Raw genomic sequence first — 15,087 nt, 5'->3', positions numbered from 1 at the left:
AACAAAATTAAATATAGACACATGAGACATTTATTTAAAGATAATCTTGTAGTTCTAATTATGATATTAAAAATTAATAAAATTATCATTATTATTATGAAATTAAATATAAATAACTTTTATAATTTTATTGTAAATACTTTTTATATAGTTCAGATAATTTTATAATTAAAAATTTGTTAAATTTTGAAAAATGAGGAAAAACGGTTAAATTTAAAGAAATCATAAAATTAATAAAATAATTATTTAATTTAAAAAATATTCAAAGGATAAATGGGGAAAAAAAGAAAATATGAAAAATATGAAAAAATATAAATGTAGATATGAATATAAATATAGATTAAATTACTCTGTAACGACATTTTTAATCAAACAATATGAAAAAAAACGATTGATTTCTCTAAAATTAGTAATGTGCTTTTCCTCTGTCCAGAATTTTTAATATATTTTTATTTTTACAGAAATAATGCATCAAAATTAATTTTTTATTCAACACCTACGTGTCACAAATAAAGTTGGAAGTGCAAATATTTAAAATAAAAGATGTAGGAAACAAATTTAGTATATTTTAGCTTTGCAGAGACAAAAAAATATATAACTTTTTCAAGAATTAAAAGTAAATTATCAAAATTTTAATTTTAGAGGACCAAACACATATTCGATCTAATTTAAAAGTAACGATTTAACTTTATATAGGATGACTAATTTAAAAAATGACATTTTAATTTCATATCCAAATTAAAAAACTAAAAATATATTTAACTTTTTTTTTTTACATTGTATTATGTTCTCTCTTCTTCGTGGTTGTGGGAGGCAGCTGGAGTGTTGTGCCCTAATAAAGGATATTTTAGCCTTTTTGAAATTTAAATGGAGTGCACTTAACAATGATGGGGTGCAGGAAATGTAAACCACATGCGAATTCTGAAGTGGGCCCATTGTGTTTGGGTCAAGCCCAATCAAACCCAATTCCATTGGTAACAAAAACCTAGTTTCACTGAGAAAAGTAGTGGCGGCAAACTCCATTATCATGGTTCTCACCTTCATCCAAATTCCAAAACCCAGACAAGGCTTAAAGGTATTAGGGTTTTCTTTCTCGTATTTCTTCTTTCTCAATCTACTTTCATAGTATACTTATGATTATTGAAGTGATTCAATTTGCCTCCTTTCAATTGGGAAATGTGATTACCGTTGCAAAAAATTTCGCTTTAGATTGATATTTAATACGATTAGAGTGAGTTTTGTTTCTTTCTAAGCCTAGGCTCTGTAGCTTCCACAAATCCGCGCATCTTTTAATGCTATTTGGTTGTTAACGTTAATCTTTGGCAATTACAGTTAGCTTACGATTTCATATTCTACAGTTTTACGTGGTGTTTTTAGTAAATGTGTGGTAGGGATTACAATCAGTCATTTTGTGCTTCCTTTGAATTGTGATGTGAATGAGTTGATTCTTTTTGTTAGGTTTTCCCAAATGCCGTGAGTGAATTTTGAAGTTGAGATTTTGAGTGTTTTTTCGAAATGTGCCCCTCTAATCCCCGTTGTATTCCTTTTGAAATTTAGATATATGCGTAAAGACTAAAGGGGAGGAAGATGAGGACAATTTCTGGGCATTGTGCCTCGGTGAAAGACGTATCACTATCCAAAGCGGCGAAAATTCTGACAAAGTTTGTCTCTGCTGATAATGGTGCTTCACATATCATCAGTGCATATCTCCATCGAGCATGTGCTTCTTTCAGCGAGCTCAACCAGATCCACAAGGAGCTTGATCCCTCACACTCTCGTAAGAAGCACAAAAAGCACAGAACTGAGACTGGTACTGACAGCGGGAGGGTAGTGGAAAATTCCGTTCGGAGTGTTAATATTAACCAGGAGCTCAGCCTTGAACATGTAAAATCTATTGAATTGAGAAGACAGCAGACTGGCAATGAGAATACTGATCTAGATGATGACAAATCAAATCAGACAATGGTTAAAAGTAATCAAGAACTTAATGGTTCTGTTGGCTATGAGACAGAAAATTTGGGTGGGAGTGAGATGCTTAAGAAGAAGAAAAAGAAGAAGCTGGAAGTTGAGTCCCTGCAAAACGGAGATAGCGCTGTTAAATTTGAAGATGGGATAGATGATAGCAAGCTGCCTAATGGGGCGCAAGTTGCAATTGCGTCAGGCAGAGAACAGGGCAATGATGGTGATTTTAAACCAGAGATGGAAGAGGGAAGAAAACAGAAAAGTGCAAAGAAGAAGGACAAGACAAGTTATGAGGATGAGGTTGAGAATGAAAAAGGAATAGAGCAACAGAAAGATAAAGATATAGAAGAAAAACTATCCAACGGTATAGATAGAGAAAATGGAGGGCTCGGTGGCTCCCAGGACTCACAAATCAAGAAAAAAAAGAAATATGAGAAAGGAAAGGAGAATACATTATATGCTGAAGAGGGAAAGTTGGAACGGAGCAAGAATAGGAAAAGTGATGATGTGGAAGACAAACCAGAACATCCAAGTGGGGGTTTGAGTAAGAAGAAAATGAAAAGGAAACACAGTGGTGATAATAAAACTTAGGTGTTTTACAAACTTTATAGTTTGTTAATCCTTTTTCAAATTGTTGAGGAGATTTGCACTTGTATTGTTTGTAGTATCAGTTTTTGAACTACAATACTTCTATTTAGTCTTAAACAAATGTTGCTGCATTCAAAACATTGATTGCAATTATCAGCTATTGGTGATACTAAATTCATTGTAGACTGTGTAGATCAATCACCACTCACCGGGGATCATCGGCTCTTGTAGTTTACATATCCTCAAGGTTACTATTTTTTATTTATTGGAGAAGAAATATTTATTGTGTCATTTGAAATCCAGATATGAAGCAATTCACTGAGTGCTGCAGAATTTTTGCTAGGTACCTCAAAAGCCATTCTGAAACTTACTGAGCTACGATGCATCAATACAACCAATACTTCAATTGGTGTCACGAATCCATAGCATGTATGTATCAATGAAACATCTAATTTATATACTTATATTTTTATGATAATAATTTATAATAATGCATGTGATTTTAGTTTGTATTTATTCAATTAAAATTATATATTTATCATATTTTTAAGAATTTGTGTATATTTCTTAATATGCATATTATATATTGTATTCTATTATTTTTAAAATAAATGTATTACCTTATCATCTATGCATCATGTCTGATAGAGGTAATGTATCCAGGCATCATAGCTATTGAGTAAGTATGGTGTTTGCATGTTATTCTTGCCATTGTTGCAAATGTGACTAATTGTACACTGATTTTAATTGCACTGGGTCGAAAAATGTCTGAATCTGGAGTTCTTGGTTTAGAGATAAAAGTGTAGAACATAAAAATGATGTACTTTTTATCTTGTTTCTTCTAGTGTGAATTATTCCTTTTTTTATTAGATTATTGGCAAAACTCTAAAATGTTTTTTTTTCCTTATATATTATGTAGAGGTATTGAAGGCATCTTTACCCCGTTTCTTGAGTTTTTTTAAGTTGAATCACTTGTTTCAATTATAACCTGAATTGTGAATTAATGCAAAATTAAATGAATAAAAATCAAATGCCCAAATTCTGAAATCAATAAAAAAAAAATCCTGTATTCTGTTGTCCTCCTCTTAACCAACAATTTTATAGCTGGATAGTTTTCATTGTTGAATATATTTAGTGAAGAGTTTCCTAATAGGGTTAAATATGTTTTTAGTCCCTAAACTATTGGCCGTTTCTGGTTTTCGTCCCTCTTCCAAAGTAAGGTACAATTTGGTCTTCATTCTTTAGAAAAACGTTCGTTTTAGTCCTCAAAATTTTGTTTTTAGTCCTCGTTTTAGTCCTCAAAACGTTTGTTTTTTCGACTAAAACGAACGTTTTTTAAAGATTGAGGACTAAATTGTACCTTACTTTGGAAGAGGGACGAAAATCAGAAACGGTCAATAGTTTAGGGACTAAAAACATATTTAACCCTTCCTAATATAATCAAGTTTTTCTCATCTTATTTTGTTCAAGGAGATTATGAGTTTGACGTCACATCAAGACATCTTGGTACTATTTTTAAGGATAATGATATTTTTAAAACATTTTTTTAACAACATTTTAACACTCTCTAAGTATTATTCTGTGATTGGTTCATATTGGTGTTTATGATTATTATTATTATTATTATTATTATTATTATTATTATTATTATTGATTATGGAGTAATTTTGTACTAATCACATAATGATACGTAGATGATGTTAAAATGTTGTCAAATATTATTATCTTATTTTTAGTTAGAAAATTAAATAACATTTGTAATGATATTAATATCGATGATAAATCGATCCCGTATATTAAATTTGCTGTCAAATAACATTCCTGGTGTTGGGCCAATTAAAAAAATTGGGTCACTTTACCACTCAAATTGTCATTTTCTTTGGACAACTTTTCTCGATATGAGAGAAGACAAAAAATATTTTTCACTACTATGTTCTAAAGAAAAGAAAGCTAAAGGGGAAGTGATTTAACAAAATGAAAATAAGTATAAAAAAATTATCTATTATCATAGTAAAATATATGTCTGTGATTATTGTTCGCTTGATGCACTTTGGAAATAAATAATAAGGGGTGTTAGAATTTGGAAAACAAAAATTATAAACATCAAAATCTAAATGTTTAATAGATTTTTTAAATCAATTATACTGAACAATCAAAAAAAAAAAATTACTTTCTAGATAAAATCTCAATACAATTTTAACTATCTAAATGGGAGATCATAACTATAAATGATTTTTAACCAACCAAGTGATAATTACGGTGAATTCAAACAATTTTAACCAACAAGGGATAATGTTACTTTTTGAAATTAGGTTAAACCATTCCCTTCGTTCTTATTTTTTAGAAAAATATTAAATTGGTCTTCGTATTTTTATGTTTTTTTGGTCCTTAATTTGAAAAAAAATGATATAGTTAGACTCTTGCTGTTAAATTAGCTCAAACGATGTTTGGAGATAATGGGGGTAGACATCCATAATGAATACATCAAATTTGATTTTGAAATACAATTCAACAAACATGTCAATAGGTGTCAAATAATTCTCCTCTTTTGTTGAAGTCCTAGATTTTTGGGAAAAAAGAAGGACTATTAGTGAAGATGTCGAGAATGGTTGGAGATTACTGGTCTTAGTTAGAATTTGTTGCAAATACATGTCAAGGAGGGAATGATTGCATTTGAGTACGAGGGAGGGAATGATTCACAAGTTAAAATGAAGATTAAGCTTACAATAAGAAGAAAAATAAAAGTCCATCTTTTAAACCCTTTAATTCACTTGTTCCTTGAGTAAGGAATTGTTTTCACCTTGTCTTTAGTAAGCCACAAATGTATTTACCACCAAGAGCTATGTTGGATGACAATTCTATGTGATCCACAAAGAAAATTAGGTGCTTCTCATATCCAATCTCTCTCCTTGAACAATTTTAGCATTTTTCCTTCCTTATTTTAGGGTAAAGTTGTAATTGGCACCTATTATTGTTGGTGTGGAAGAAGTCTCACTTCCTTGTTTCCTAAGGACCTCTTCTTTGTGTTGTGGGACTAGTCGAAAGCGTGTTCATGTTAGGTAGCTTCACAAACTAGATAGTTAGTTCTTCCCAAGCTGAGAATACCTAGGATACAAATGAAGCTTGTCAGGTTCAATGTGACCTCCAACTCTCGAAACTCTCAGTTCATTAAATCGACCGATTCATCTAAAAGATAACTTAGATTGACAACGTACATGTATGACTCTCTGAACCCTAGTTATGCTAATTGCTTTTTCAATCTCCAAACTTGGTAAATGGATCCACAACTTAAATATCTAATTTGACCACAAAATATGTTTTATTAAATAGTCACCATTTTCTATTTTAAAAAAAATAAAAATTACACATCACAAATTTCTTTATTAAACCACATAATTTTAAAACTCTCCATTAGTAAACATAATCACTAGAACCAATTTAACGATAATAATATGATTGTATCAATTTTTCTAATTTAAAAATCAAATTAAGACAAATAAAAATACAAAGACTTATTTAAGATTTTTCTATAAAAATAAAAACGAATTTAACCTTAAATTACTATACAACTCATATAAGCATAAGTAGGAGATTATAAAATTACTTTAACAATTTATCTTCGGTACATATGCATAAGTAGGAGATTATAAATTTGCTTTAACAATTTATCTTAGATGGTATAAATTTTATTTCACTATTTATGTTTTTAAGAAATTTTAAGTCTGCTTTCATTAATATTTTACAAATGTAACAGGTAATAAGTAAAATTAAATTTGTTACCTGTTACACATTATACAATGAGTATAATAAAATTTAGTTTTACTTATCACTTTTACATTTGTTAAATGTTAGTAACATTACTGTTTGTCTAGCTTTTTTCTGTTATTTAAAAGTTATTTTTATGAACACTTCCTATAGTGAAAAAATAGTTTCTCAGTAATTTAATATTAAAAGAGTACGTTTTTCACATTTGATTTTTTTTTTTAAAAGATAACATTCTTAATAAACCATGTTTATCTAGAATAATTTTTAGTCAAAGCTTTTCACAAAAAAATTGTCATGGGATATGAGAATCCAACTTCTCAGAGCTATAATAAAAATTAATAAAAAATACATATTATTCTTCTTAAATTATATAATGCGATACTGAATTAAAACTTTTGTTAAAAATAACATGTTACCCTTTGATTCAAAAATTATATAGATATTTTCAATAATATTTTATAAAACAGTCTAATTTGGTCATTAAGAAAAAAATGTAATGTACCAATAGTCTTAGTAAAAAGTCGCTTAATCATTTAAGAGTTAAAATCCAAGTTAATTTGATATTTTTATTAATAATCTTATTTGTCAATTAATTATGAAATGTTTTGTTTTTTTTAATGAAAAATCGAGTTTTAAAAAATAAAGAGATTTGATTGATTATCACAAAAAGACAATTTAAGAAGGTTCTTGAAAAACAAATTAAATATCTAGGTCACATTTTAAATTAATTAAATTTAATTTCATTAAAGTTGTAAAAAATAAGCACGATTTCAATATTATTAAAAAAATAGTGTATGCATTTCACAATTTCTTCACAATAAAGTCCAACACGTTATACCACTTAACTCTTTTGGTAATAAATTTAAAATGTGATCCATATGTGTAAATTTATGAAAAACTTAATCTAAATACGGTAAAAATTAGTTAAGAACGATAAATACTAAGATATGACTGATAAAAAACTTTTCAATAATTTAAACTAAAAAAATAATGATTATTCGTCAATAATATTCAAATTTTATAAACGAGCAAGATATGACATGTAAATAATTTTATATTAATCATAAAATCTTTCACATTTATTAATCTTAAGAGAGAAATATGTAAGATGACCAGATGATAAGAATAAGTAAAAAAATTAAACTACAAAACTATAAAAATTAAGAGCACAAGATATCAAAATAAATGACTTCAAACTTTTTAAATCTTATTATTAAATATTGTAATTAAAATGTTATAAAAATGAATATTTTAAGATATATTTTAATTTTAATTTGACTTCTCTATTTCTTCAATTTAAGAAAAATCAAAATTGAATAAAATAAATGCAATAAAATTAGCACTTATGGTATGCATATGATAAAAAGTAAAAGTTTAAATGTTGGGTGTCATATGTGTTATATTATAGATTATAGATAATAATTTGTTTGACTACAATAAATACACTTCAATTAAATTCAAAACTTATCTCCACAGCCGTAATTATAATAATAATTACAATTAAAACGTATAATTAAATACTCCTATTCTTAATTAAGTGGTAACTTTCTTTTAAAAGAAAGTCAACTTTTATTGCACGTACAAAATGTGAAGCGTACACAGGCAAAAGGCCAAACAATGTGGGGCCAAAGAAGCCAAAAATCGACCGTTAGATTTCCCTGTTCTCAGGCTCGTCCTCGTAGTTCTCACACACTCCAATGTTGTACTCTCTCTCTCTCTTACACATTTCAAAATTCAAACTTTCAAAATCACTGAACAAAGCTTCGCCTTTCTTTATAAACATTATCATTACATCCTTACCCCATTGTTATGTATGTTATCATGTTCTTTCTATTAGCTCTATGCAAATGCATCGCCTTTCACTTGCTTCTAATAAACCAAAGCATCTTCGGTGATATACGTTCTTTCTATTAGCTGAAATAAATTTGTTGTTGTGTTGTTGTTGGTTGTGCACTCTTTTGTAGAAATCATGAGGGAAGAAAAAGAAAACCCTTCAGAGAACAGGTCCAAAGTTTCAAAATTATCTGATCAAAACCAACCCCCAAAGCCTCAAACCACCAAGGGAACCAACCCCAACAACAACGGCTCCAAAACCAGGTTGTGGGGTGCTCACATTGTGAAGGGTTTCTCTGCTGACAAAAAAGCAAAGCCCTTTGCCACCAAAAAACAAACACTAACATCTTCAACAGCAACCTCGGAGAATGTCGTTGTTGCAAACCAGAAGAGCAACGGCAGCAACCCTTTTGTACCTTCTCATTCCAGAGTGAAGAGGTCTCTCATAGGTGACTTGTCATGTTCAATCAACCCTGCTCAGGTTCATCCACATGCATTCCCAACTCACAGGAGACAGTCTTCCACTGATTTGTTCACTGAGTTGGACCACATGAGGGGGTTGTTGCAAGAGTCTAAGGAGAGGGAGTGCAAGCTGAATGCTGAGCTGGCAGAGTGTAGGAAGAGGGTGAGTGAGGTGGATGAGATTGTGAAGAGGGTTGGGTTGTTGGAACAGGAGAAGGTCACTCTCACTGAGCAATTGGCTGCATTGACTTGTGAGGAAGTGAAAGGGGAAGTAGAACAGCACAAGGAAGTGAAAGTGCAGAATCTTGAGCTGGAAGTTGTGGAGTTGAGGAGGCTGAATAAGGAGCTGCAGATGCAGAAACGGAACCTCACTTGCAGGCTTTCTTCTATTGAGGCTCAATCACATTGTCCTGATAAATCTTCTGAGGTTCATTTCTCAATTTCACTTATTTGAAATTTATAAGATACTAAAACATCTTATATGTTTTATGTTTCATTTGGTGAATTGTTGGGTAGGAACTGTTAGAAGACACGGTGCTTCATTACTTGTGAGTGTGGTCATGCTAGGATAAATTTTCACTTGTGATGAGAAGAAGGTAAAATGAATTAACATTCACCAAAAATGGATTAAATACAACTCAAGTTTTGAAGTTAGATGAAAGAATTTCAATTAAAATTAAAGTACATAAGTTAAATTCAATTTGTGAGGGAATCTTACCCCTTATGAGTGTTTCTGGAGTGATATGTTATTTTTCTGAAATTTTTTATTGAAATAATAAGACCTTTAGTCTGAAACAATTAATTTGAATTTAAATTATACAATCAACGCTTCATTAGCTAATTCACTCATATTCGCTACAAGATGATGGAAATTTTGAAGTATTTCATTAATCAAATTTCAGTTGCTCATTGATTTGTTTTGCATATTTTTCTCTACTTTGAATACGAGCTACTAAGATGTAGTATATCTTTCCCTAGTGTCTTGCATTTAACTCATCCATTTATATATTGCAAATTTGTTTTATCTCAAGTTAAGATATATACGTCTCAAGCCTAGGACTAGATATACAACAAATTTATAGCATGCACCATACATGTCATTTGTGTACATTTGAGTTAAACTTAAAGTTCACTTTTTTAGATGATACTAGAGATAGTAATAATGAGATAAATAAGTTCCGAACAAGTTCTATATCTCTCTATTTCTGAATAAGAGAGGTTCATCTAGATTAATGTTAATTTTTTATTTGGATCCATATGATATCTACTGTTATGTAGTTAGTCATGCCAGTTTCTTTCAAGATGTCTAAAGCATATTTCCTTGGAGAAACCACAATACATTCCTTTCACTGAGCCATTTCAATGCCTAAAATGTATTGAGGTTTCCAAGATCTTTGGTTTAGAAGTGATCACATAAGTGTAGCTGAGAGATTCTAGTAGCATCATTTCATGTAACGACTATGGAATACAAAACTGAATGATTTCCCCCACTTACAAAAGTTTGAACAATGTGAATGAATTTTTCCAAACCAAACACGAAGAAATTGCTTTAGACCATAGAAAGACTGATATAACTTACAAACCAACCATATAAATCTCCTCTTCTAGATCATCACGAAAGAAAACATTTTTTTTATATCTAATTGATGAAGAGGCCAATGACTTATACTACCAATAAAAAGCATAAATTATTATGCATGCTTATAAAATAGGATCCTTTACCTAGTATAGGGCATCAGATATTTCTTCGGTTGTGATATTTAGATATTTAGAGAGTATTGCTATGTTTTGCAACCGTTTTGGCTCAAGTACATTAAAAAGCCCAAACTTTGTCAATTAACATGTTAGCACCCTAAACAACCATGTAACTTTAGTTTCAAAAATCTATCGCAAAACCTAAACTAAACTTACAATAGCTTAATACAGCGAGTCATTGTTACCAAAGCATTGTCGTAGACATGAATGGTGACCACAACAACACAAGATCACATGCTAGGTACAACATCAAACTTTAGCTAAGTTAAAGCTATAAATGTAATCTTACCCCAAAAAAACTAACATAAATAAAAGAAAAAGGAAAATCTAACGGTTGATGTATAAAAGACAATATCTATTTATTATTAGGAGACTTACGAGTAGAGGGCTTTTTCAGTAGAAGCATTGGTAGTTTTCTTAACAAACAAAGCTAGATTAATATTATGCAACATTCCAACAAACAAAGCATAAATTATTATGCATGTTTATTTAATAGGATCCTCTACCTAGTATTAGAGCTTTGGAGAGGGTATTCGTATGTTTTGGTAACCATTTTGGCTCAATTACATTTCAAAAACGACAAGCAGCAAAATCTATATATATATAAACCAACATTACGATAACTTATTTAAGCTAGACACTGTTAACAAAACATTATCATAGTTAGACGTGAATAGCTGGATGCTAGGCCATAACATCCAACTTCAACTAAGTTAAAGTTGTACATATAATGCTGCTTGGTGAAATTGCTTGAGTTTTGCTGATTGCCCTTTTCTTTTTTGTGATCAGAGTGACGTTGTTGCCAAAATTAAAGCCGAGGCATCATTGCTGAGGGTCACCAATGAAGACCTATGCAAACAAGTGGAAGGTTTGCAGATAAGCAGATTGAATGAGGTTGAAGAGCTTGCCTACTTGAGGTGGGTGAATTCATGTTTAAGAAACGAGTTGAAGAACACATGCTCAGCATTGGATTCTGATAAGCCATCTAGTCCTCACACGGTTGTGAGCAGTAGTGGAGATTGTGTAAGTTCTTTCTCTGATCAAGCCAATAGGTACTTAAATTGTGGCAGTGCAAATAGGTTCAACATGATGAAGAAGCCAAAAAAGTGGCCCATAACATCACAAGAAGAGTTTCAAGGCAGTCTCATTGAGAAAAATTGTATTGAATCAGATGTTGCAGGGGGAAGCCCCAGAAGAAGGCACTCTATCAGTGGATCAAACTACTCAGAGGAAGAGGTTGTTTTGAGTAAGAGAAGACAGTCTGATTATTTTGTATGTTCAAAGGAAATGGAAAAGGAATCAGTGTCATTGTCTTTTCAACAATCTGGTGTGGAGGTTGTCCAAAGACCACAATATTTTGGAAATTGCCAAGAAACTAACAAGCTTTTGGTTTCTTCAGATGTTGAGAAAAGGGCCCTACGCATTCCTAATCCTCCTCCAAGACCTTCATGTTCTATTTCAAGCAAAATAAAACAAGAAAGTTCTGCTCAAGTTCTACCTCCCCCACCTCCACCTCCTCCCCCACCTCCTATGAATTTTGCATCAAAAAGTAACACAGCAACTGTGAAAAGAGCCCCACAAGTGGTGGAATTGTATCATTCACTTATGAAGAGAGACTCTAGAAAGGATTCTTCAAATGGAGGACTATCTGATGCACCGGATGTTGCTGATGTTCGTAGCAGCATGATTGGAGAAATTGAAAACCGTTCATCACACTTGCTTGCTGTGAGTACCTTTCCACTTTATGCACATAATTCAGACTGCTTACATGAGAAATTCTTTTATGATAATTAATTGAATTTTTTGCCTCACATCAACATGACTTATAACTTTCCCTTGATATGCAGATAAAGGCAGATATTGAGACTCAGGGAGAATTTGTGAATTCATTGATTAGAGAGGTGAAGAACGCAGTTTATCAGAACATAGAAGATGTGGTGGCATTTGTGAAGTGGCTAGATGATGAACTGTGTTTCCTTGTAAGTTTCTTTTTTCTTATGACCTGTGCATCTTGAAATTATGCCTTGTAAACAGGTCCAAATTATCCATCACAGAATTGAAATTTGTGATTGTTATTATTGTTCATCACAGAATTAATCTATTTCTGAATTTTATGCTTAAATTTGCCATCTGATAGAAATATGATTGTGTGCTTTCAAAGGTGGATGAGAGAGCGGTCCTTAAGCATTTTGATTGGCCAGAGAAGAAAGCCGACACATTAAGAGAAGCAGCATTTGGGTATCAAGATTTGAAGAAATTAGAATCTGAAGTTTACTCCTACAAGGATGATCCTCGTCTACCTTGTGATATTGCTCTAAAGAAAATGGTTGCATTGTCTGAAAAGTAAGCTACTTAAATATCACAAAAGCATTCTGCATCACCCCTGCAAAAAGAGAAAAAAGTGTTTGAAGTCCTAAATTTAGTTGTCTTTGCAATAACACACGCATTTGTGTTACATTGTCAGGATGGAGCGTACAGTTCATAACCTTCTTCGCACAAGAGAGTCACTAATGCGTCACTGCAAGGAGTTTCAAATTCCCATAGAATGGATGCTTGACAATGGAACTATTGGCAAGGTACACATACTCTGCAATGTGCATCAATCTTGCAAAATGTAAAAAATTTATAACATACAAGAGCTCAAGATATATTAGTATTCTTGAGCAATTGGTTCTGCAGAACAGAAAAAACAATGTGCCAGAATCCATTTTATTAATATGAAATTAAGCATACAAGGAATTGATGTGTGAGCCATAAATTAAGGATTAGGCTGGCAAATAGGTCTTTTTCAACAACCTTCTACCAAGATTATTGTAAAGTTCTATCTGACATTGCTTCTTTCTTTTAGAGCTTTTTAACCAAGTCCACATAACATTTAATTCTACAATCAACTTTTGCAGATAAAGCTAAGCTCAGTTAAATTGGCTAAAAAGTATATGAAAAGGGTAGCTATGGAACTTCAGGTAAAGTCAGCATTAGAAAAAGATCCTGCAATGGATTACATGCTTCTCCAAGGAGTGAGATTTGCTTTTCGAATCCATCAGGTTTGTAGTCCAATCTATTTCAGTATCTCAGTACATCCTGCTGAAGCTGTATATATATATATATATATATATATATATATATATATATATATATATATTACTGTACTGTAATTTGTAACTAAAGTAACAACACTCTTTCTAGAATCATTATTCTCTTTTTCTAAACATAACTGCATTTAGTAACATGTTAGTAAATTTTGTGAATGCAGTTTGCTGGAGGATTTGATGCAGAAACAATGCATGCATTTGAGGAGCTTCGCAATCTGGCTTCTCTTCTTAACAAAACATAAGATGGAGTGAATGGTGATGATGGGGTTTAGCTTACCATCTCAGTAAGCCATATACTAACATGTTCATAGCTGCAATCAGATTGGTTTGGTCTGAGATTGCATCACATTTTGGTAGTCAAAAATAGCCAACATTTTGTTGTATGTACAAACCAGGTCCCTTTCTAAAAATATCAGTTGTTGCTAGAATTTGCATAGCAACATCAACATCAAATTATGTTGTGTTATTCAATTATATAAGTGAGAGCTGGTTGGAAGAAACTATTCCATAATTATAAACTAAAATTAGCTTATACCAGAGTTAGAATTAAAAATTAGATTTTAACGCAGACGTTTAATGACTTAGACAAGAAGATAATTTTCACTTTTCAAGCTTGTCAAAAGTTTATCTTATAATTATAGAGATGTTAACCTTACAAAATAATTAAATAATTATATTAACCACTGCACCCTGGTAAACTGCAAAATTCCGTGGTGCATTGAATTGAGACATGAACTTTATATACAATGCAGTGAGCAAAAGAATAAAAAATGACTCATTCCTTAGTCATATCAGACAATTTTTACAAATAATAAAGAAGCATTGCTCGCATGGTCAAAACATATTTTTAATTACTACTAGAGACACCTTTGACGCGATGCTAAGAATAACATGGAAAGAATATGCTCTTTTGGTAGATAAATGAATGAGAAAAAAACCAACAGAAAGAGATAAATGAATAATATAAAAATGTTTTATAATAGAATTTTTTGAAATCATAATTTTCTTTTCTTTTTTTTTAACCCATCTCTCCAATTACTTGCTATTAAAGCTCGTCAAAGGACAATTTCTATGTCCAAAAGTCATTTAGTAGCTTCTCACCTCATCGAACATTAGGATAAATTACACTTCATTTTTTAACACCATTTTACCTTGCTCGTCTTTTCTTTAATAAAATTATAAAATGATGTTTTATGTTACCAGGATTTTGAGCGTGAATTGATGGATAAATGAGAATATTCTAACAGTGGTTTTGAACATATAGAAAGCGATTCCTTGTTATTGGAAAGAGAAAATTCACCTTAAGGTAGTAAAAAAAAATTAAGATCTATAAATATTCCTCAGAAAATATAATGGTATTTATTGAATCTAACATGTATCATGAGTTTATATTTCTATGAAAGTAATTCTTATCTAATAAATAATAACATAATGATAAATAATAATTATAATACTAAATTGATAAGATTAGTTATAATATATTTAATAGGTCTATTGAGTCATGTAAAAACGATGTTAAATTAAAATAGTAATGAACTAAATATATTTTAATCATTTTATTATTTTTTTTATATAACATATTTGAAAATATTTTTTATTTTTATGAAACTAAAATTTTATTTTATATCAA

General features: G+C 30.8%; 2 protein-coding genes across 4 annotated transcripts; both read left to right on the top strand.

The window, feature by feature from the left end:
* Positions 1-921: 921 nt before the first annotated feature.
* LOC124839481 (uncharacterized) lies at positions 922-3,062 on the top strand. 3 transcript variants are annotated; one of them, XR_015782298.1, is made up of 3 exons: positions 922-1,075; positions 1,558-2,797; positions 2,894-3,062. XR_015782298.1 is itself a non-coding variant. In XM_088099435.1 (2 exons), exon 2 carries the CDS (start codon positions 1,588-1,590, stop codon positions 2,551-2,553), a length of 966 nt encoding a protein of 321 aa, XP_087955561.1. In that variant the 5' UTR covers positions 922-1,075; positions 1,558-1,587; the 3' UTR covers positions 2,554-3,062. The 3 variants fall into 3 exon arrangements, 1 of the variants encoding a protein (XP_087955561.1); XR_015782299.1 differs by having other exon boundaries at positions 2,882-3,062; XM_088099435.1 differs by having other exon boundaries at positions 1,558-3,062.
* A 5,052-nt stretch (positions 3,063-8,114) lies between these two features.
* LOC124828996 (protein CHUP1, chloroplastic-like) lies at positions 8,115-13,952 on the top strand. The gene is made up of 7 exons (XM_047302405.2): positions 8,115-9,037; positions 11,155-12,090; positions 12,213-12,344; positions 12,527-12,708; positions 12,830-12,941; positions 13,266-13,409; positions 13,619-13,952. The coding sequence occupies exons 1-7, from the start codon at positions 8,285-8,287 to the stop codon at positions 13,697-13,699; spliced, it is 2,340 nt and encodes a 779-aa protein (XP_047158361.1). The 5' UTR covers positions 8,115-8,284; the 3' UTR covers positions 13,700-13,952.
* The last annotated feature ends 1,135 nt before the right edge of the window (positions 13,953-15,087 follow it).

This window comes from Vigna umbellata, chromosome 1, assembly GCF_029865625.1.
Source record: "Vigna umbellata cultivar VRB3 chromosome 1, Vumbellata_1.0, whole genome shotgun sequence".
NCBI classification, from domain to species: Eukaryota; Viridiplantae; Streptophyta; class Magnoliopsida; order Fabales; family Fabaceae; genus Vigna; species Vigna umbellata.
Note: the sequence above shows the minus strand (reverse complement) of the source record. Positions and strands in the feature narration are given on the sequence as shown.